This window comes from Abramis brama (genome assembly GCF_963993115.1).
Source record: "Abramis brama genome assembly, chromosome: 20".
NCBI lineage: Eukaryota > Metazoa > Chordata > Actinopteri > Cypriniformes > Leuciscidae > Abramis > Abramis brama.
In genome coordinates, this window is record NC_139982.1 from 21,382,262 (window position 1) to 21,406,868 (window position 24,607).

The following is a 24,607-nucleotide window of genomic DNA, read 5'->3' on the forward strand; positions in this document are numbered from 1 at the left end:
CAGAGCATTTGAGAGAGTTTTTGACATGCACTGTATTGCAATTTCCCTCTATGTGAATCTGTGTCTCTAATCCAGCAGTCTGTATCCTGTGTTGGGGAAGAAGAGGGGGTTGTATGTGTCTCTGTAATCTTGCTATGTCTGTGTGGAACTGTGTTGGTAATCCTGCTATGTGTGTGTGTGTGTGTGCATGTATGTGTTCGCTCGAGTATGTGTCTTCAATGTAATCCTATGACAGCGAGCAGTTGTGCATGTGAATGGTCGTCAAAGTTAAAGCATACATGCCTTGTGCGTTTAGTATCATTTACGCCATATGGCCGGCTGCACAGGCACACACTCGACTCCATGTGTGGCAGGGTTTGACATCATCAGCCGTCATTGCTGCACTGAGGTGATACAGGAGGGCAGGGCCTGGATCAGGAAAGACATTTGGCTTGATCTCTAATTTACCAGAGGCGTGGCTGGGGGAGGGGAATGACCAGTTCGGAATGACAAACTGGAGTTAGGATGAAGATAATAAGTAGTCTCAGATCAGCTGTTCCAACTTTTTAACCAATCTAAAAATCTGGTCTCATGTTGCAGATATTGTGGGTTTAAAAAATGGGAATGTGTATTAATCCAGGTGTTTAAGCGGTCAGTAGTGGTGATGAAGTTGCAATTTAGTACCTAAATGTAATATCAAATAACACTACACTTAATTATAATCAAGTAGGCCTACTTCACATCTGCTTTGGGATGTTGGTCAACACATCAAAATATGTGTATGTAACAGAGGCCAACTAGTAAGAGCTGTGCATGTAAACCTCACTCCCCTGGCCACAAGAGGCGTACTAGCGACTGATGCTATAGAGATTGCGGTCTTTAGCGTCCTTTTTAATGCGCCCGCCTCCTGCCGAGACGCCGATTCCCGCTCGGAGTGGGGCGAGTAGGACCGGAGGGGTTACACTGGTGCCGTGACCCGGATGGAAGTGAGGTTTAGGGGGGTGAGTGTAACGGACATAGGCTAGTAAGAGCTGTGCATGTAAACCTCACTCCCCTGGCCTCATGAGGCACTGTAGCGACTGACGCTAGACACTGCGGTCTTTAGCGTCCTTGTTAGTCCGCCCCCCTCCCATGCCGGAGAACCCGTTTCGAATCCCGCTTGGAACAGGTCAAGTAGGACCGATTACATTTGGTGCCGTGACCTGGTTGAGAGTGAGGTTTAGAGGGGTGAGTGTAACGGAGGCCAGCTAGTAAGAGCTTTGTGAGTGAACCTCACTCGCCTGGCCACAAGAGGCACTGTAGCGGCTGACGAGGCTGCGGTCTTTAGCGTCCTTGTTAGTCCGCTCGCCTCCTATGCCGGAGAGAGTCAGTTAGAGTCCCGCTCAGAGCGGGGCGAGTAGGACTTGAGGGGTTACATGTTCTTCTTTAAAACATGACAAAAGATTAATAAAATATGAATCAAAATGTACTTTAAAGTTAAACGTTTAATTTGACCTTATTACAAATTGCACATTTTTAAAACTGTGCTTAAGTGTGTTAAGAAACATCATGATACTCTGTTTAAGTAGGCTACACTTAAGTAGCATTTTATTTGATTAATATTAGGTTATCTGCAAGTCCCCAATTTTTTTTTTCTTTTTTTTTTTACATACATACATTTAATTTTGAAGTACACTACAAGTGCACATTACCACACTTCTTTTTTTCTTTTTTTTACCAGGGGTAAAACATATATTTTTTTTTTTACCAGGGGTTGATTGTGCCTCCACCTTATAGCAAAGGTGGAGGTAGGGATGGATGCTCAATCAAACCTGAGCTACAGTGCAGCGGGTTTAGCGATGGAGCGCGCGTCGCGAGTGTAGAGGATAGGCAGCACTATTTATAGCTAATCCTGTTTAAGCGAGGTCATGCTCTCTACCGTCCCTGAGACAGAGCCGTGGAGTTAAACGCTCGCGTGACAGCGTACGAGGAGCATCGCCTGCGCTTTTGCTTCATCGTTACAAACAAAACAAAAAAAACACATCCCAAGAGGCTATTTAGCATTATAAATATCACAGGGGATTTTTCTATGCTTATTTGGCTTATATGGGACGCCACATTCCAACTATTTTCAAGAAGAAAAAATAAATATTTTATAAATAGTATTCTTCAATAGCTTCTCAATCTTTAGACAAAAATACCAATTCACTCTTATGTGGCTGGATAGTGGAACTAAAGCCTTCAATAAGATAATTCTGTTCTATGGCCCTCCTCTTGTTGCTAATAATAATACATAAAGTTTATCATGTTCATCACATCGCCCTATCTTTGCTGGTTGCTGGTGATGACAGCTGTTTCAACATGGGATGACACCTGTACCTGGGACAAGCGCTGGCCAATGGGAGTCTGCGTTAAATCCCGAGCCGTGCCTCTGACGTAAATCTTCCACAGATTCCAGCGCGGTGGGCGGGTCGTTACGGATCGAGTTGTAGATCCACTGCGCGAGACTACTGATGCCAAGTGGAACTGACGCGCACCGGTTCAAAGTGAGTAGCCTACCCATGTATGCAATAAAAATGCATTATTATACGGTATATAAAAGGATTGTTTCAGATATTACAGTAGGGACCAAATTACATTTTTATCAAATGGCAAGTGATAACAGATTCGGTTTAATAGCGGAAACATAGGCTACTTGAAGTTATTCTAACACATCTTGTGGAAATCGCGTCGTTTTTGCATGCCTTTTAAGATTTCCTCCTTATGTTCTGCTTTATACTTTCTGACAGCAAAATATGATTCTTTATGAAAATTCATTAGGCTACTGTTCCGTCCCCTTCTAAATATTCCACCAGACTTAGGCTATGCAACGAAGAAAAAAATAATGATGTTTTTTTCTCTCAGATGAATCGTATGTTAAGCAGTATTACATTTTTAGACTTTTTCTGATAAAGTTCGCGTGTGTCAGTCGAATCGTTAGTAAACGAGAACTGTGATTGAGAGACTCGTTTAGTCTTCCTTGTTGTAGCCTAACTTATGCTCATAAAGCGCTTGCAACACAGGGATCCTTTATGGGCCCATTATTGCGCGCAATGATGTTTGTGTCGCCAGGAGGATTTTGCATGGCACAATGACTTCATAATCATAACTGCCTGAATCATGCTTTCTGCTTTGGGGGCCATGAGCTTTAGGTTTGATTTGTCTGTTGGTCATTTCAAGTTTATAATTTTATGTTGATAAAATAGACCAACAGTAGAATATGTTTATAATTTTATGGTGATGAATGTCATAATATTAACATTTTATCCCGTTCAGTGAGGGTTCAAATTGTGGGCAGTAGTCAAAACAAATTGTGGTAATGTTAACACTTTATTTTAAGGTGACGTAGTTACACGTTACCACGTTACCACCAGCAATAACAGTAAATTATGCATAATTACAAGTAACTAACCCTAAACCAAACCCTAACCGTAACTCTAGTAAGTACATGTAGTTAATTAATATTACTCAGTACTTATTTTGAGTGATCACAATGTAACTACATCATCTTAAAATAAAGGGTTACACTTTATTGTAAGTTGTCATTGTTACAGTGTAATTATATAGGCTTATTTAAGTAATATTAAGCAACTATGTACTTACTATAGGGTTAGGATTTGGTTAAGGGGTTAGTAGTTACATGTAATTATGCATAATTTACTGTTATTATTATGGTAAGTACATGTAACATATGTAAAAAGGACACTGTAAAAAAACGTTTTTTGTTGTTGTTGAAGTAACCACAAAGTTAATATACACAGACACTAGCGAACAGATGGTGATAACCATAGCAACAGTTAGCTGCTCGAGAGGTTTCCTCATGTCAACGAAACGTACATACCACTATTTATCTTTTTATTATGGGTTTACACATTTGTCACTCAAAAACAAGTAAGTATTTTGGTTTAAAAGTTCTTTAAGATAGCTAACTATTAACTCACTTTGCAAAGGGCGGAAAATTTTATGTTTGTGTGTGACAAACATCAAATAAAAATCCCTTAATGCCTTAAAGGCTTTTAATACTTTATTTTATGCCGTTTTAAAACACTAGTTATTCTTGTTTCTGCCATAGGCCTAAACATGGAAGAACCATTGCCAACATAGACTATAGACATTGTGCCTCTCTATACAAAGTGTATTGTGATAAGAGTTGTGTGAAAGTCATGTGATATTTGATGTAATACAGCAAAAATATACAATACTGTCCTGTAAAATAACAATATATTCCTGTCAAATGCTCATTCATTAACACTTCTCACTACTCCATATCTGACTTCCAGAGCATGATGCAACTGACTCACACCTCTCATTCACAGCATGGATAAATATGGATTTTGGTTTGACACATTGAAAAAGGTGCAGCTGTGTGTGGGCATTCTTTATAAAAGTCAGATTTTATAATCTTACAATACCAGTTTGGATCTCACATAGTGACATATTGTTCTTTATAAAATTCCCCTTTTACTGGTACAAGTTTATTTGTGATTCAAATAAATGTACCAAATAAAAGCTTCTTCTTTTTTTTTAAATACCGAAGAGCAACTCTTGGGCCCCAGGCTCTGTCTGGCTCCCTCAGAAGTCTGAATGAACTGAGGGTACTATCTAGGAATGAGTAAATGTGTTTGTCTGTGTTCAACAGCGCATACTCTTCCATACAGAAGCCCTGGCTGTGTGTCTCACTACTGCCACGGATTGTCTAATTAGATTAAGCAAGAAGCTTTCCTAAGATAATCATTCAGCAAGCCATTTTCTCTAATGGAGACTGTGCTCTTCAAGACTGTAAACTGAAGGTCAAATAATTTGAAGTGAAGGATAATTTTTGCCATGTCGCTTTGTAATACAGACTATTGTGTTGTTTGGGGTAATTGTACTTGACAGCGAGTCACACAGTCTCTGAAATCAGCACCTTCTGACTGTGCTGGTCAAGGTGCTGCATTTGTCTCGTTGCAGGAATGGAAACAAATCTGTGAGTATATTACTTTTTCGTCTGTTTAATGATAATGAATTGAAGTATGCCGACTGTCACGGTGGGTTCTAGTTTAGCGATTCTGTAAAATAATGATTTCAGTCGTTTGATTGGCATGTCAAGGTTGGATTTTATTGTTTTCTTCTCTAATTGGGAATAAAGACTTATTTGACACTGATCAAAAGTAAAGATTAAACTCCAGTAGTATTGCGAACAAGCATTTAATGTCTGAAGAAATATGAGGTGCTTTAAAGTCTTAAAACTGTACACTTGTTCAAGATAACCAGAACATATTGTGTTGTCTATGACCTTTGAGAGGACTTTAGATGTCAAACCAAACAGCCTTTAAATCCTAACATAATTTACAATTACAATAATGCCGGACTTTATTGCTGATTTGCAGTGAAAATTGTTTGTTCATTTGTTTGTTTGTTCAATCCAGAGTTAATATTGTTAAGTAAACTATTTGCAAAATGTTAATGAAATCTATAATAGTATAAATAAGACTAAAATAACAGTGGTTTGATCATCTGTTCATTCAGTTTTATCCTCTAAAACTTTATTTCCCACTCTCTGTATTTTGAACAGAACTTTTGAGTCACGTCTATTGTTTTTGGCAGGTCTCTTCTAGACGAGATGCCAGTTTTATGTAACAGAACTAGTTTTAGCATTCCGCTCTTAAAGCAGACGTAACTGATCTTTCCACTGAAGGGTCATTACAAAAGCCTAATGTCACTTCGTATACCTATCAACATCACAGTGACACATGGTTTGTTGTGACTTCCTTTATTGATTGACAGTGGTATCACTGGATCTGGCAGTTGTGACAGGACACAAATAATCACATTTTATTTGGCTTCAAGAGCTAAATGTTCATAAAAGCTGACATTGAATGATAGAGCATGTAATGAACTTGCTTTCTGGTTTTGTTTCAGATGTAACTTGGTGCACACCTGATGATTTGACCTTCAGTGACCCCAATCAAACGAAGATGAGAGAAGATACACCAGAAAATCAAGTAGAAATGGCATTCGAATTACACCTGGTTTGTCATCAAAAGAGTCGCTTTTTGCATCCCTGAGGAAATAAGTCTGGATATTGTCACCGCTTGCCCAAGGGGAAGCCACTTCTCCTCAGTTTTTTGGTGCGCTTCTTCGGGACCATGGCCAGAAACTCATTCCGTGGGTCGAAGTACAGGGCAGAGGCCAATCATGATGGAGAGTTTGGCTGTACACTCAAAGAGCTACGCTCTCTCATGGAACTCAGAGGGACTGATGGATTACAAAAGATTCAGGAGTGCTTTGGAGATGTTCAAGGACTCTGCTCCAGGTTAAAATCATCACCAACAGAGGGTAAATATTTAACTTTATATTTGGTTAACCTGGAAAACTGTCAAATGTACTGTAGAAGTCAAATTAGCTGTTTAAGTCATTTCAACTATTTTTTTTAAATATTGCCTAGATGAATCTTGTATAACTTAAAAATAAAGTTGAAATTGGTCAAATTATTTTGATAAATTAAAGTAATGGAAAAACTGTTGCCATGACTTATTGATCTTTTTTTATTTGTATTACAGTGCATAGGAAATAAGCATGCACAATTAAATCCAATATCCCGATAAATGTACAAAATCTCTAATATCGTCTGGTTACCGATATGGTACCGATATGTCATGCATACCTAGAAAAAACATCACTTTCAGCTCTGCTGAGCCACAGGTCTTATTAAACCAAATAGTTTAGTGACGCTGAGGCTGATTTAGTCTGGTGGGTTATACTATAGATCTGAGCTGAGCAAAGGTTGAATCTGATCCATGACCTCTCATCATTTCGCTCTTGAGCAAGGCATTTAACCTCAGGCCCCACCAGGAAGATTGTCTCTGTAACAAGTGTACTGTAATCACTTTGGATAAATGCGTCAGTTAAATAACTAATTAGCAATTAGATGTTTCAGACATCTTTTTCCATTTGCTTGTGTGCGTAGCATTGTAGCTTTCATCAAGGACCATATAGCTTTGATCAAGGACAATATATTAGCTTTTAAGACTCTCTTAGCATCTCTTGTGGACGATGGAGCCCATAATGAGGTACATAGTTCATCTGCATGCTCCAGCTGACCACTTTATGCAGCCTATTTTTGACCATATTAGGGAGGATTTTTTTTCCAGCTGATGAACGATAAAAACATTGACAGCCAATCAGAATCCATCCTGCTTTAAAGCGCGTGAGCATTCAAAACGGCAGGCGACAAAACTGAGAATAAACAGAATGATATCATGCATTAGTGTGAACGCTAATATAGTTATCGTTATAGTTATTGTTCTTGGTGTGAACGGGCCTTAACTCATGTCTTGCAGTATAGGCCTATCTCATTTTGCATTACCATTGAAGTCACTTTTAAATAAAAAACAGTGTGATCAATACAAATTTATAAAACATGTACAATGCATAACATTCATAATTTTCATTACATAGAAAATGAAATGAAAAAATCACGATAATAGTCATTATTTGGGTAAAACTTTACAATGTTTAATTTGTACAGTAACTTGCAGTAACAATGAAAATATTTGTAGCATTTATTATTTAGTTAATGTAAAATTCAGCATTTACTAATACATTATTAAAATCAAAAGTTGTATCTGTTGTTAATTTTTTTTAATGGACAATGAACATTTGTATTTTTTGCTCATTGTTATTTTATGTTAGTTTATGTATAAACAAACATGAACTAATGGGACCTTATTGTAAAGTGTTAATGATATTTTAAGTGATTGACAACCCTAACATTTTAGTCATTATTTCTGTTTTTCTAATTGTATTTCTAAGTGCCCCTGGTTAGGAATCAAAGCTATAATGAATAGCAATATTTAAAAAGTTGAATTAACCTGCCTTACACCACTTGTAGTTAAATCTCAGTTATTATGTGTCAGTCAGTTAAAATATGTTTAACCACTGGAAATGATTGCCTTTCTTGCTTAGCAAGTGGCATCTGGCATTTGTCACTTAATCGTCATGGTTATCAAAGTGACCATGTCGGCTCAGATTTTTCAGTCCCTTTCCAGTTTGCACATTTCACCTTTTTATTCATCTCCTTCTGTGCTTCTAGTTTAGACAAATCCATCTACATAATATTTCAACAAACTCAACTCCAATCATTTGTCTTACACCATGATAAGCTTATGTTTCCCTTGATAATTCCAGCGAAATATGTTTACAACTACTCTTGTGATTCTTTCATTTAAGATTTTTATGTGCATTATAAATACACGGTCTGTCTGTTTTGAAGACTCTCTTGTAACAATCTGATCTTGATTATTGGTGCATTAAGTCCGATTTATCTTGTCTATATTGTCTGGTTCGATTTGCACTGGCTTACTGCTCTGTGCTGACATATTTAGCTCTGTCATGAGCCATAACAGACAGTTGTAGTTGTGACAGGTGGGACCAGATCAGTTTACCTCATGTAATCCCACTCACCTCAAACCGAGGCAGGCTCTTCATTGCACCGCTTCACGCTAATCTCACTGGCCGCTGCTCTGCTGCATGGGGTTTACATTCATTTTTGCCCTTGCCAACAGTGGGTAAACCTTTGTGGGGACAGCAGACTAGCGTTTTGCAATTGAGCAAGGGCGGGAAGAGAGGGATTACACTGTGTTAGTGTTCAGGCTGTGCTCTTGCTTGCGCAGGGGTTGGCTTGATATGTTTTGGAATCCATTATGTTTAAAATGAAAAACAACACAAAATATAAACCCTCTCCAAATCCAATTCAATTTCTCAAGCATTGTAAAATGGAACTAGAATAAGTTCAAGTTTGAGGATTGACTTGTTCACTCAACTTGATCCATCTGTCACTGTCATTTTATAAAATGATTTACAATTGCAAACTCAGTACATATTAACCTCAGCCTCATTCAGACTGTCAGTCCACATACAATTTTTGGAATAAAGCCACGCATACCAGCCTTGTACGTTTCTCCCACTGCCTCATAAGACACAGTAGTGCAGCGTGGCGTCTACACATTGTCATTTTGTAAATAAGACAACATTTGTATTGCAAACCCCTCCATGTTGCGGTTGTTGTTGTGTTTTGGCGTATACCTACCAACGCAACATCATTGGCCCTGTCCCAAATGGCACCTTAAACACTCGCAGTCTTCTTACGAGTCTCTGCAAAAGTGTGCTTCAAGGGTGCCTATCAACCGCAAAGGGGGCGCTTGCACCCTTTTGAAACATAAAATGACAAATGGGACACCCTATGTTCTCATGGACTTAATGGACACGCGCACGTGCACGCGGCAGCCATTTAAAGTCCATAAGACTGAAAGTGCATATGAAGTGTGCCATTTAGGACAAGGCCATTGCCATAGAAACCGATCCAGATATTCCAGAAAATGAAAGAGTGACATAGGACAAAATTCGGATCTGAACAGTTGCAATACACAATGTGGACAGTCGATAATTTTAGATCAGATTCCAATCGGATACACAAAAATCAGATTTGGACTGACAGTGTGAATGTAGCCATAGATACCCCATAAGGTGTGATTTAAAGATGTTTAGGTCATCTAAAAGTCAATTCTAATTCAAACATTATCTTACTAAGAAACCTTTCAGAAATCTCTTCATCTTTTATCAATGTAGGGGTGTTAAATTATGCAATTAGAAAATCCTCTTTGACTGTAATGGCGGTATAATATTTTTACAATCAGAACCATAACCTTGTTAGATAAAAGAAATTGTTTCAATACAATATTATAAATGCAATATTTGTTGTGGTTATTTGCCCTTAAAATCCAGTTTTATTGCACAACATTTTTATTATCTATACCTTAATTTTTTCTGTAATAGTAATGCATGAGTAATTTTACCCTGCTCTTTCTCTTTGTCTAGGATTAAGTGGTAATTCTGATGACATTGCAAGAAGAAAAGAAGAATTTGGAAAGAATTTTATACCACCTAAAAAGCCCAAAACATTCCTTCAGTTGGTGTGGGAAGCATTGCAGGATGTGACTCTAATTATTTTGGAAGTTGCAGCCATAATATCCTTAGGCCTTTCCTTCTATAAACCTCCTGATGGCGAGAGAGAATGTGAGTATCGTTGGGCTTTTAAGCTTGCAATGAGTAATATGCCTCTGTATCTCTTGCTCAGAGGTACTCTGGAATAACAATGAATTTGAAATTGTAACATGGCCTGAAGGTGACGTATTATGCATTCAGCTCACCCAGGGCTTCTGGTTTTAGCAAAAGATATTTAAAAAAATACTTTTATCTGAGCCCTGCTCTGTATTTAGCAGTAAAGTCCTGCATACCCTGCTGAAAAATCCAGCATAAATTCCATAAATTCCAAAGTGCTGATATAGCTAGTGAACCAAAATAGTCATGCTGTTCTCAATCAAAACTGAGCTGGTGTAGCTGGTCCACCCCCATTACCGTTTCTCATTCTGGTACCATCATGCAAAACACACCTTTTATTGATTAACAGCAATGCCGGATTTTCAGCAGGGCATCCTTTACTTATAAACAAGGTGCAAAACTGACATTTTGCCATCTATGAAATTGCCTTCCATGGGCCAGATTAATGTGAGACTGCAATCCTGTAAAAGCACCAATGGGAGTGGAAAGTTCTGCATGCTATTTACTGACACAGACAAATTCGCATAAGGTCGCAAACAAACAGAGCTGATGATAATCGGGTGTGTGTGATCTACTAACAACACAGCCAAAGAAGACATGCTTTTTTGTGGCGTTGAATAATCGTGCAAATACCAGTGAATGGATTACCACAAACCTTAGTAAATCATGTTGCATGATTCATTTAAATATGCTCCTCCCATAAATATTGCGGATGAAAAGGAAAGTCCTTTGGGAAAGTAGTTTTTTAATGCCAAAAGACGGTTTGTGCTGGCCCCAAGTATGTTGTATTATTTTTATTTGAAAAAAACATGGCTCATGGCTTTCTTGCATGTTTGTGACACAAGTCAATGGGTCAGTTGCAGCATCATATTCAAGATGAGTCAGTCTCTCAATGTTAAATTTAACTAAAGTAAACTAAAGTACCTGAAATTCTCCTAAAATAGTGTGCATTTAACATATATATAGTCTTATAATCTAAGACTTATATACACAAGTTGCCATTGTAGCTATTTCTTACAGTTACTTTCACATTGGTGCAGACTGTGGTAGGGCGGCTGGAGGAGCTGAAGACGAGGGTGAGGCAGATGCGGGCTGGATTGAGGGTGCTGCCATCCTCTTGTCCGTCGTTTGTGTGGTTCTTGTCACGGCATTCAACGACTGGAGCAAAGAAAAACAATTCCGAGGACTGCAGAGCCGCATTGAACAAGAACAGAAGTTTACTGTGCTTCGAGGCGGTCAAGTCATTCAGATTCCTGTATCCGAGATTGTGGTTGGAGACATCGCACAAGTAAAATATGGTAAAATGATGGTCTCCTTTGAGATTCAAAACTGTTTTTAATATAGTCTGACATATTTTTTAGTATGTAATCAAGATTTCATTATTTACTCAACCCTCATGTTGCTTTAAACTCATATGCTGTTAGATGGAATTTTTGAAGAATATGTATACAGCTCTAGCCATAGAGTGATAGTTTGTGGTGACCATATCTGTCAAGCTTGAAAAAAAGGACACCTTTTTTTTTGCATTTTTTTTTTGCATGTGAAAGTGCTAGATGAAAGGTTCAAGGGAAGTCAATATTATCAGTAAATGACATTTCAGTTTGATTCTCACACAGACCTATAACTTCAGTAGAGTCATGTGAACTGGTGTTGTGGTTATTTAAATTGTCGTTGAATGAAAAGAGCTGTATGAAGGGGAAACAAGCTGCATACTGGTTTGGAACAACACGAGGATGACAAAATCATCTTTTCTGGATGAACTATTTATTCATTTAAAAATAAAATACAGGTTTCTTGCATTAGTCTGTTTTTTGTTCTTGCGTTTTGGTTTGCATCGGTCTTGCCTCCTCTCTTTTGGCTTGCAAACATCTGTCTATTGTGTCTCAGACGACACCATCTGTCCTTTGTGCTTGCAGGTGACCTCCTTCCTGCTGACGGTGTACTAATCCAAGGCAACGATCTGAAAATTGATGAGAGCTCCCTCACTGGAGAGTCAGACCATGTCAAAAAAACTCTGGACAAAGACCCCATGCTTCTTTCAGGTTTTTCCTTTGCTTTTCTTGAAGTGACAATAATCGTAAAATTCAAAAGGTCAAGACTGATGCAGTTTTGCCATTGCAATACTCATATCCCTATTTACATGTCCATTTTGATCCTGTTTGCTCAGGCACGCATGTGATGGAGGGCTCCGGAAAAATGCTGGTCATTGCAGTGGGGGTGAACTCTCAGACGGGAATCATCTTCACTCTGCTCGGAGGCGGAGATGATGATGATGATGATGATGACGATGAGGAGAAAGAGAGGAAAAAGAGGAAGAAGGAGGAGAAAAAGAGGGAGAAAGAGGAGAAAAAGAAAGAAAAAGAGAGGAAGAAGAAGGAGAAGAAAGAAAAAAAGAAAAGTACGTTGCTCAAGATGAGTTTCTGAAATGCATTTCCAAAATAATTCCTCAAGTATCGATTCTTTTCTAACCGAGTTTAGAATTTGAAATGCATTTCTTTTGTAATTTTGGCCAGGAACTGTGTAGATGCATCATTTTAAACATACATGACTAAAATCTCACATCATCTCCAAATGGTCTGTATCTATAAATATCACAAATATGTGATTGATCCATGTCACTTTTCAACAGACAAAAAGCCAGACGCAACAGATAAAAAGAAAGGTGTGTATCAGCACATATGCTGTAATCGTAGATCATAGCATTTCCTTTAGATCAGTGGTTTTCAGCTGGTGGGTCGTGACATAAATGTGCCGCAAGTCTGTTCTGATGGGTTGCGGATTTTGACAACTGACAAAAACACTGCTAAATGCAAATTATAAAATGTGACTAACCATTTAATCAGGCATTGCTTCTTATATCTTTAGTTGTTGATCAATCAAACCAATGAGATTTTTTGGTGCAAATTCATCTACCACTTGGATAAATCTAGACAAATTAGGTAGATGACATGATCTCATTGTCACAAAGTCATTTTGATGGGCCTATGCAGTGATAATATTAATACATTTTAATGTTTGGCGTGATTCCCCCAACAGGCAGGATTTCCGCTGAACTGGTTTGGGGGGAAAAATCTCGCATTTGATATTAAGGACATTTTCACTTTTGTATGGCAAAACCAGTTGAGAACCACTACAGGGAAATTAGTTACAGGAAGTAGCAGTCACTGACATTGTTCAGTCAATAGTTGCTCTTTTGCAGTAAGAAGATTGATATGATTAGCAGTAAGAAGATTAACGCCTTTGGCCTTACAGCTCTACTTTTTCCTCTTGTCCACATACAAACACATACAGGCAGACACAAACTGTAGATCTCCACAGTAAACAATGTGTCACAGTTTCCACAGAAGCATTAAGCAGAACAACTGTTTTTGGTAATAATGAGAAATGTTTCTTGAGCAACAAATCAGCATATTAGAATTATTTCAGAAAGATCATGTGACATTGAAGACTGGAGTAATTATGCTGAAAATTCAGCTTTGGCATTACAGGTATAAATTACATTTTAAAATAAACAGAGCAATTCCAATAGGGTCTTCACACCATCGGTGCTCGGGCCCTAAATATATTAAAATAGAAAAGTTAATAAACACTGTAAAAAGTTAACATGCAGTTATATTATGAAGCGATTTCGTATATTTTGCATTTCGTAGCGCAATGTATCCGGGTTCAGTCATTTTGACTTCAATGAAACCTCTTCATTTAAAAAAAACACATTTTTAGGTTACATGACAAATCATTTTAGTTCAGTAACAGTTTGATACATGCACTTGCATAGTTTTAAACTTAAAGGTGCTCTAAGCGATGTTGGGTGAAGTCACTTCTTGTTGACGTTCGAAGTATTGTAAAACAAAACGGAGGCTAGCTCGACCCTCCCTCATCCTCATCCCGTTTGTTATGTTTCGTGGTCCAGGCTGGGCCAGTTTGTTTTTGTTGCCGTTTGTGGAGCCTGGGCTGTCTACAGAGACTGCGTTTTTTATAGTGTGTTCAGGGGACAGGCAGCTAGCAGATAGTGAGAAGATGTTTGCTGGATGTGACAAAAAAAAAGTTGGCCTAAAAAACGTGACATCGCTTAGAGCACCTTTAACTTTTTGGTTTCTGCCTCATTCAGAGAAGGATGGAGGCACAGTGGAGATGGAGCCCCTCAACAGTGATGATGGAACAGAAGAAGAGCAGAAAAAAACCAAGATACCAAAGAAAGAGAAATCGGTACTTCAAGGGAAGCTTACTAAACTAGCTGTACAAATTGGGAAAGCAGGTAAAAAACATTTTTTTTAATTTCTTAAAATTTGCAAGATACTACGATTATTTTTGGTCCAATTTATATGTGTTGCCTTGTTTCACAACTCATAGAGGTGATGTGCATGTGTGTGTGTTTTTTTTCTTCTTTTTTGACAGGTCTCCTCATGTCGGGCATCACAGTCATCATTCTTATCGTGTTCTTTTTGGTGGACACTTTCTGGATCCAGGGGCTTCCGTGGATCAAAGAATGCACTCCCATCTACATCCAGTTCTTTGTCAAGTTCTTCATCATCGGTGTCACTGTGCTGGTTGTTGCCGTGCCTGAGGGTTTACCCCTTGCCGTCACCATCTCATTGGCCTATTCTGTAAAAGTATGTGGTTTACAGAACTTTAATGACAAACTTGTACATACAAAAGGTACATACTGTAGTAAAGTCATCTATGTCATTCTCTGTAGAAAATGATGAAGGACAACAACCTGGTGAGACATCTGGACGCTTGCGAGACGATGGGCAACGCCACTGCGATTTGCTCTGATAAAACGGGCACACTTACCATGAACAGAATGACAGTGGTTCAGGTGTATATTGGAGACAGACACTACAGGAAGGTCCCAGAACCTGATATGATTCCTGGCAACATCATGAATCTGCTTGTCACAGGCATCAGTGTTAACTGTGCGTATACTTCAAAAATAATGGTAAGAAACAATATTTTGCACGAATGTGTGTTTGTGTGTGTGTTTGTGTTTGTGAGAGAGTCCTCAAAGACCAACAACTGTCATCAACATACTTTTAAATATACAGTGGGTTCTAAAAAATGTGACCACAGGAGAAAATGCCTCTAATTTGCATATTTTTTTCATTACAAATGATATTATCACTTAGTATAGAAATTTGAGTGACTTTAATTATGCCCCATTTTGATTTAATGGCACCAACACATGAGCTGCGTGAACTCCACAAGCTTCTGTAAAATAATCAGTGTCACAAGTTAGTATAATAGATTAAATATAATATAGTATAATATATTATATAAAAATGTCTTCTTCATTTTATGTATATTATACTATATTTAATTAATTTCTTCATTTTATGTCATAACCTTTATTTCTAATTCATGTCTATAGAAATATATATATTTTTTATTTAAAGATAAATAAATGTGGTTTCAGACTTTTGGACCACACTACGTTAAAACTTTTTTTTGTTATCATTTAAACGATTTAAGCACTTTTTTGTTAGATTAGACTTGGTTTCATGATTTTTATAAATCCCTTTTTTCTGTCTAGACTGCTGAGAAAGAGGGTGGTCTGCCACGACAAGTTGGGAACAAAACTGAATGTGCCTTGCTAGGGTTTACCACGGATTTACGGAAAGATTACCAAGCCATTCGCTGTGAATATCCTGAGGAAAAACTGTACAAAGTATACACATTTAACTCAGTCAGGAAATCCATGAGTACCATCCTCAAAAATTCAGATGGAAGTTACCGTATGTTCAGCAAAGGAGCGTCAGAAATCCTCCTGAAAAAGTAAGTACGCATTTAATATTTCAGATGAGAATGATTTTGAGATTATTTGCTACTTGCTAGATGGTTATACTAGATGGTGGTATTATTAGGGGGGAGAAACATTCTCAATACAGCATTTGAGTGGACAAAAATCTGTATAGTTCAGGGTGAGTCATCATTATTTTTGATCCAGTTTTCCTGGAAGAGATGGAGCATTAATAGTTTGGAAACACTAAAGGCACAGTCACATTACCAAAATGTCAGTGAAATTTAACTGGCAAAAAAGGTCCATTGTCTGTTGTCAATAGATGCACAAAGCACCATTCATATGGAAAAAATATGGGAAAAAAACTTGGATCTGCTTGGGGAAATGTTTCACCCTTATGAAAAATTACAGATATTGCTGATTCCTGTTTTTAGATATTTCTGTGTTTTTTAAAGAAATCAACACTTGTATTTACCTAGAATGCAATAAATGGATAAAAAATGACTGTAAATACATTTACAATGAAACAAATGAAAATGATAATGTTACAAATGAAAGCTTAGTAATACTAATTGCTTTGAATGCGAGACTACGTACTTGTATCATTAACTTACAAGTTATAATCTTTAATATTTCCCCAGGTGCTGTAAAGTCCTGTCAAGCAATGGCGATGCCAGAGTCTTCAAGCCCATAGACCGGGATGACATGGTGAAAAAGGTGATTGAGCCCATGGCCTCTGAGGGCTTGAGGACCATCTGCCTCGCCTACAGGGACTTCCCTGTTTCAGATGGAGAGCCTGATTGGGATGATGAGGCAGATATCCTGACTGGTCTCACCTGCATTTGTGTGGTGGGCATTGAGGATCCTGTTCGACCGGAGGTAATTGCTCACAATGACCCTTAATCCTCTTCCATCCACTTTCATACATGGAAAATGTGCATTTGATAGTGAAAACAAAGCAAGGACGTGCTGAAGTGCTCATTACTGTGAGTCAGCATGTGTTTGTTAACACCTAAACCCTGGGTGGTATAATCTCCACAGGTCCCCGATGCTATTAAGAAGTGCCAGAGAGCAGGTATCACTGTGCGCATGGTCACAGGAGACAACATTAACACCGCTCGAGCTATCGCAACCAAGTGTGGCATTATCCATACCGGTGATGACTTCTTGTGCATTGAAGGCAAAGAGTTTAACAGGCGGATACGCAATGAGCTGGGAGAGGTGAGGTGGTCAAAAAAAATGTCTTGATCATTTTTCATTCAAATAAAAGGTTGATATTAAAGGCCTCATGGTCTTTTCAGATTGAGCAAGAGCGCCTGGACAAGGTCTGGCCCAAACTGCGCGTACTTGCAAGATCTTCTCCAACTGATAAGCATACATTGGTCAAAGGTAATCAGTTTTAAAACGGGACTGTTGCTAATACTTGTGGTGCATATTACAGTCTGACTGCATTTGAAATGTTGTGCTGTTTCTTCAAGGTATAATCGATAGCACCGTCGTTGAACAGAGACAAGTAGTTGCTGTCACTGGAGACGGAACCAACGATGGCCCTGCGCTAAAAAAAGCTGATGTTGGATTTGCGATGGTATGATTTTTCAGTTTTAAACAACTGACTAGCACATCACTGTAACAGATCTAACACTTTCAAATGAAAATTGAAGTTACGACAAATGAAAAAAGAAACAATCTCACTGTTTCAATCCATATTGAAAATTTAATCTGAATGTTGAATGAAAATGAAGCAGTGTTTCATCCCATGTGTTCAAGAGAATAAAATGTTTACTTATGGGGAAATAAGCACAAATGAAAATTCCACCTGGATAATCACTAGGGAAGTTAGTTATAAATATAATAAATTAATTTTAATTTAATTGTATCTTTTTTATCTTAATGTGTGGTCACATTAAATCACATTCAGTCACATTATCACATTCTATTAGACTAAAATTTCTTGTGCAAATAACGATCCATTGTCAATAGTGTAACGATGCATGAAGAACAGCTCGCACCAAAGTCACTTTCATTTGTAATGCAATATCGCAAAAATAGCATGAACTTACTTAGTTGGAAAAGGAATGAATGTTGAACATTGAATGAATGTTGAGTAATGTTGTTTGAATGAATGGATGTTGAGTAAGTGACAAAATAAAATAAAATTTTGTATCAAAATTTATAAGAAAAGCCCAGTACTTTGTTTAGGCTTGGTTTGTAGGGAATTACAAACCTGCGCACATATATTCAAACGCACATAACTATAGAACCAATTCTTAATGCGCATGTGAACGCCATCAGCGTTTATCACAGGTTTGCGTTTAAAGTCTGTGTAGAGAGAATGGTGTCATCTTAGCGGCCCCTAATTTAATAACAAATGATCGTTGCGACGGAAGCGAATCAATCAAATTTAACTTTAGCTGGAAAATAACTTTATTAAAGAACCGCTATAAAGCCAAAACAATCTCTGTTACCTTAAATTATACGTTTATCTCTGTAAAGCTGCTTTGGAACAATCTACATTGTTAAAAGTGCTATATAAATGAAGATGACTTGACTTGACAAGTGAATACATTTTGACAGTGATGTGTCATTTTTAGGGCATTGCTGGTACAGATGTGGCCAAAGAAGCATCAGACATTATTCTGACAGATGATAACTTTAGCAGCATTGTGAAGGCGGTGATGTGGGGGAGGAATGTCTATGACAGTATCTCCAAGTTCCTCCAGTTTCAGCTGACCGTTAACGTGGTGGCTGTCATTGTGGCGTTCACTGGAGCCTGTATTACACAGGTCAGAGTACTGCTGCTTCTTTCTTCTGTCTATCTATCTTGTACCACCTCATTCTTTCACTTAAACTTTTTGCTTTTTGTATACAGGACTCCCCTCTCAAAGCTGTACAGATGCTGTGGGTGAATTTAATCATGGACACGTTTGCGTCACTAGCTCTAGCGACGGAGCCTCCTAATGAGGCTTTACTGTTGCGCAAACCGTACGGCCGCAACAAGCCCCTTATTTCCCGCACCATGATGAAGAACATCCTCGGACATGCTGTATATCAGCTAACCATCATCTTCACACTGCTGTTTGCCGGTGAGCATCTCAAAATATTTAGAGCATCCAATTGGAGTAAACCGGCTAACATATCTCTGACTTTACCTTATTCATAGGTGAGCAGATCTTCGACATTGACAGCGGAAGGAACGCTCCTCTTCACGCTCCTCCTTCAGAGCATTACACCATCGTCTTCAACACCTTTGTGATGATGCAGCTCTTCAACGAGATCAACGCTCGAAAGATCCACGGTGAGAGAAACGTTTTTGAGGGCATCTTCAAAAACATGATCTTCTGCACCATCGTATTCGGGACCTTTGTTATCCAGGTACGTTGCATTTTAATCTCTAAAAGCCTGCGTCAATTATCAACAGTTGTTCTGAATTCCAACATGGTTCTGTTTTTTAGATCGTAATCGTGCAGTTTGGAGGGAAGCCTTTTAGCTGTGTAGGTCTCTCTATTGAGCAGTGGATGTGGTGTGTTTTCATCGGTTTTGGCTCTCTTCTCTGGGGGCAGGTAGGCCTTTTAGAGCATTTAAACTCCTGATGAATTTTTTGTTTGTTTGTTTAAATTTTTCTTAAAGAAACCACACATGTACATTACAAACAATCAATTACTTTACAACAACTCCTGCTGAACTTTGACATGATGCACTGGTTGGAATGTATTGTTTTCCTCACCAAAACCCCTATATGACTTCTGACAGTTGGTTACCACCATTCCCACAAGTCGCCTGAAGTTCCTGATGACAGCAGGTCATGGCACTCAGAAGGAGGAGATCCCTGAGGATGAGCTGGAGGAGATGGAAGACATGGATGAAATCGACCATGCTGAGATGGAGATGAGAAGGGGGCAGGTTTTGTGGTGTAGAGGTCTCAACAGAATTCAGACACAGGTACTGAATACAGTTTTCACTCCTTTGTTTTGTTTTTTCATCAATATGTGGATGTTTCTTCAACTTCAGGCACTTTTACGTATTGTGAAAATTCTTTTTTCAAAAATAAAAAAAGACACAAAATTCACAATTTCAGCCAGACAAACACAACAGTGTCAGTGAGAGATTGTGAGCAGAATATTTTAATTGTTTGTCATTGCCAATCAAGCTGTAATTGTGTACAAATTATGTATAAAATATGAAAATATTTGTGTATTTAACATGAATAAAATGCTAGCTATGAAATTAGCCTTAGCAAGACAAAGGAATTTTCATTTTATTCCAAAAATGTTTAACCTATTATGCAAAAATATATTTTTTGAACATAATTATGTGTCCGCAGTGTGTGTACACAACCACCCTATTGTGGTAAAAATCCATCCACTCCATTTGTTATTTTTCCCATAAATCTGAAACAGTGTCTCAAAATGAGCTGTTATGGGGTGTGTTTCCCGAACAACGGTGTAACTCGCTGCTTAACTACCATAGTGCGATGCATCGTTGAAGAAATCAACTAGCTAGTCACGACTGTTTCCCGAAACCGTATTGTCGCAAAGTATCGTTCAACCACGTTGGTTTATGACATCATGCACGTGGTGGAGTAATAACTTCTTTTCATGAATCTGTTTGAGATCGAATTAACGCTAGATGTTTTACCATAAATTACAGACATGGCACCTGAGGACTATTTCTTATTTTTCTCAGTTATTTTGCTTTATTTCCAGATTCAATCATAGGCTCGTTCTTACATAGTAGAGCACGTTCGCACATGCGCACTTTTCAAAAACGGTGCTTTAAATATCTTGACAAACTAAAAGACGTAAATGACATTTGTATGTATTCTAAATAAAAGAGACAGGTTGTACTGAATGTCAGATTGCTTATTTTGCTCAAGATAAGGATTTATTAAGTCCACATGTCATGCAAACTAGAAACTCTGCTTTTAACCACAGGTCGAAAGCTGTTGTTCCAACTACACAACTTTGCGATGCTGTTTGCGAATGTTCGTTAGAACGATGGTTTCGGGAAACACTGACTCGTTGAAATATGCTGATAACGATGGAACTTGTGAACATAGTTGGCTAATGATGCTTTTGGGAAACGCACCCCAGGAATGTACTCCAATGTGACTTCACATTGGAACAGGCCTCGCCCACAACTGGCACTGAATCTGCCCTATTAGCTTAACTCCTTAGCTCCCTGAGTGAGCTGTACACAGTCCGCCATGTTTATCTCCTTGCCAGAGCATTTAACAGCAGCATTCAAGTAAGAAATATATTCTTATTAAAGCTACTAAAGTTATTCAATTAAGAGCAGTGAGTGATTTTTTGTTTTTCTTTTGTTGTTTGATTCATATTAACATCATATACAGGGCTGCCAACTCTCACGCATTGAGCGTGAGACTCACGCAATTGACACTTTTCACACGCTCTCAGGCCACACATCCATTTTCTCACACACAGAAAAATTGCGGAGCAAAGAGGTACTTTTAATATTAAACTAATTCTCAGCTCTTAGATTCCGTCAATTTTATTACGAAATTCAGAAAAAATACGTTTGGCGCTTGTAAATGTGACGTGACAGATCGCTGAGCGCCTCAGTTCAAGTGCACGTGAACCGATCATCTGTTACTTTTTTATTTAAAGATGCAGTACAACTTACCGAAAGTATACATAATATCGACCAATTAGTGTTTTTCAACCACGGAAAGAGGTCAATATAACAGCAGGAGAACAATTATGTTACATTTAGCTCAGAAAAACGATTTAATGACCATAGCATGTTAATTGAATAGAAAAAATAGCTAGAGAGGAGATTTTGCTGAGCACTATATTACGTATTTATTATATTTTTACTTATGTCATTAAATAATTGTTATTATAAAAACTGCATTATATTTAATTTAATTAGTTATTTTTAACCTTTAATAATACCAGCAGCAATTGGGCCCTCTATGTTTACAGCATTAGGTGAGATTATTTTTTTAAATAAAATTTAAAATAAACATGTATCCAAATTAGTCAATATTGAATCAAAATCGGAATCAAATCACAAGAATGGAATTGAAATCTTGAAATTTTTGTCAAGCAATAATAAAATCTGTATCCTACCAGTCATTGTACAATGTAAACATTGTAACATGTTGTCAGTAAACTTCACAAAATTCTATTTAGTTACCAAATGTTTTGACAATCACAATTACACTTATTGTGATGCAATATTTGTTTTTACATACATTATGTGATCATGTGACACTGAAGACTGGAGTAATGATGCTGAAAATTAATCTTTGCATCACAGGAATAAATTGCATTTTAAAATAGAAGAAATCAGTCATTTTTTTATTGTATTTTTGATCAAATAAATGCAGCCTTGGTGAGAATAAGAGACTTCTTTCAAAAATATGAAAAAAATCGTACCCACCTCAAACATCAATTTGATATTTTAAATCTGCAGTGCAGAAAGTGTCATTGGTTAAAGAAACATCCAATTGGGGATGTTGTTGTTGGTGGTGAAGGGTTATGTTGTTTCGCTCTCTTGAGTTCACTGCCCTCTGATTTCCATTGGGTTTTGGTGCTTTTTCTTCAGATCCGTGTGGTTAATGCTTTCCGGGATACCATGTCCCCTTACGACGGCCTGGAGACTCCGGAGTCTCGCAGCTCCATTCACAACTTCATGAGCCACCCAGAGTTCCGTATCGAGGATTCAGAGCCATCCATCCCCCTCATCGATGACACCGACCCTGAGGAGGACGCACCTACTAAACGCAACACGGTTCCTTCCCCACTGCCTCTAGTTTTATCCTCCCCTAATCAGAACAATAATGCAACCGACAACAGGGGCTACCATCACCACAAAGATCTAGCAAAAACTGTCCTTCCTCCAACTCCTGGAAGCCCCCTTCACAGCCTGGAGACCTCTCTCTAATCCAGTACCACCTACGTCAGACCACGCCAACAACCAAGGGCACATTAAGGACAAGGTCAGGGCTTCTGGGCCTCTGATAGTGAACTGGAAAAGTAGCAAAACTTGTTTTTTTTGTTTTGTTTTTAATTTCATAGGGGGGTTGTTTCGTTCTTTTTTTTTATTTACCTGCACACATGGAAAGTGTACGGTTTGGGAATGAAGTGTTGCTCAATTGTTCAAATTCTTTCCCTTTTATATTTTGTTCACTTATAAATTTTGATAAATGATGTATTGGCTGTTCATATAGTTCAACACTTTCTTATTTTGGATGAAAAAAAGATTCACATGTAGTTGCTGCTCTGTTTAATTGTGAGCACAAACACTTTTTGAAGGTGCACTATTTGCCTCTAAATAGGTTTTGATTTTGATTTTTAGAAAGCTAGAAGATGAAAATTAAATGGGAAAAGATGCAATCCCTCAACATTTTTAAGGGGTACTGCAGGACAGTTAAAGGTAGGGTAGGCAATTTCAGAGAGGCTAGCAATAGCAAGCTAGCTTTGAAAACATTACATCCCACCCTCCCTTCAGAGTGTTTTTCAAAACAGCCAGAGCAGAGTCTGCAAAGCGTCACGAGAGACGAGAGACTTGTGTCTCAAAGCACACAACATTACAATAATAATGAACGCTTGTACCACCTAACTGCTGCAGATTGATTTCTGCGCTGATAGTGTTGATGACAGAAACTTATCAAACAGCTCTGGGTAGAACGTCACGGATTGCCATCTTGTAATTATGGTTACGGGATGGTGTGAACGCAGCACAAACTCGTTGTTTTGGTTTAGAAGGAACTGTAAAAGGCGGCTGCTCTTTGTTTGTGGCGCTCTGTGGCTGTCTGTCTACAACTCTGCATAGCCTTACGGAACAGGCTGATGACGTGTGATGTCTGTGCGAGCAGGTGCATGGAGGTATGTAAATACATATGTTGACAGGCAAGTAGAACATTGTATCATTGCAGTCGGACCAATTTTTTGGTCATGAGACTTCCACATATATATATATAAAAAATATATATTTAGACCACTTCTATTATTGATTGCTATCAGGATGTAAAGAGAGTAACAAAAAGTGTTTATGAAAAAAATTGCCTACCTTACCTTTAAAGATGTTGATTTTGAGACTCTTATTTCGTGAAAAGTAACTGTACTCACAAAAATGACACATCCAAGGTGTTATTAAGGGAATGAAATTCTTTCTTTCTTTAGTTGACCAAATAAAAATGAAGAAAGGACATGTGGTAGTTCAGGGAGGCCACGCTAAAATGTAACAGTGTATTTTCTGTTTTTATCAGCTTTGATCCACTCCACCTCCTTAAACTACAGACGAGGGCTCAAGCACATTACACAATTATGAGGTTCAGTCAAGATGCTGTTGTATGAAATATTGTGATGGTAATATGTGGGGACATGAATATGGTTTCAGCAGAATGTGGTTTAGGATTTGTTACAGAAGTGTAAACAATATAAGAGTAGTACAAGCAAATAGGAAAGAATTGGAGAGAATTTGTGGGTTAATTTTGTTATTTCAGTGTAGTTTCATTCCCATTTTGGGAATGAATATTTTCCATCTGTTTATGGAATATAATTTTGTAAATGTAAATGGTTATTGTGGTTTAATTTACATTTGGAAGTCTTTAAGTATGTGTATGGTTTTTGCCAATAAAATATTCATATTTAGCTTAACCTAATCATTGGTTTTAATTTGGATCCTGGTTGTAGAATACACACTCACATTTATATGAGCATTATGACTTTATATAATAGCATTAATGTGCATTAAACTAAATTAGAAATGTCATTGCTTCATATATTAATATTTAAATATACATGA

The 24,607-nt window shown here is 37.9% G+C and overlaps 1 protein-coding gene across 2 annotated transcripts; it reads left to right on the plus strand.

The window, feature by feature from the left end:
- The first annotated feature begins 1,909 nt into the window (after positions 1-1,909).
- On the plus strand, positions 1,910-24,459 carry atp2b1b (ATPase plasma membrane Ca2+ transporting 1b). Of its 2 annotated transcripts, XM_084094797.1 has the most exons (21): positions 1,910-2,504; positions 5,899-6,315; positions 9,856-10,053; positions 11,139-11,396; positions 12,015-12,140; positions 12,266-12,496; positions 12,728-12,760; positions 14,207-14,353; positions 14,494-14,708; positions 14,795-15,037; positions 15,629-15,870; positions 16,477-16,714; positions 16,877-17,056; positions 17,137-17,224; positions 17,314-17,420; positions 18,427-18,618; positions 18,705-18,918; positions 18,996-19,207; positions 19,288-19,395; positions 19,586-19,774; positions 22,403-24,459. In XM_084094797.1, exons 2-21 carry the CDS (start codon positions 6,126-6,128, stop codon positions 22,739-22,741), a joined length of 3,750 nt encoding a protein of 1,249 aa, XP_083950923.1. In that variant the 5' UTR covers positions 1,910-2,504; positions 5,899-6,125; the 3' UTR covers positions 22,742-24,459. The 2 variants fall into 2 exon arrangements, with proteins under 2 accessions (XP_083950923.1, XP_083950924.1); XM_084094798.1 differs by lacking the exon at positions 12,728-12,760.
- The last annotated feature ends 148 nt before the right edge of the window (positions 24,460-24,607 follow it).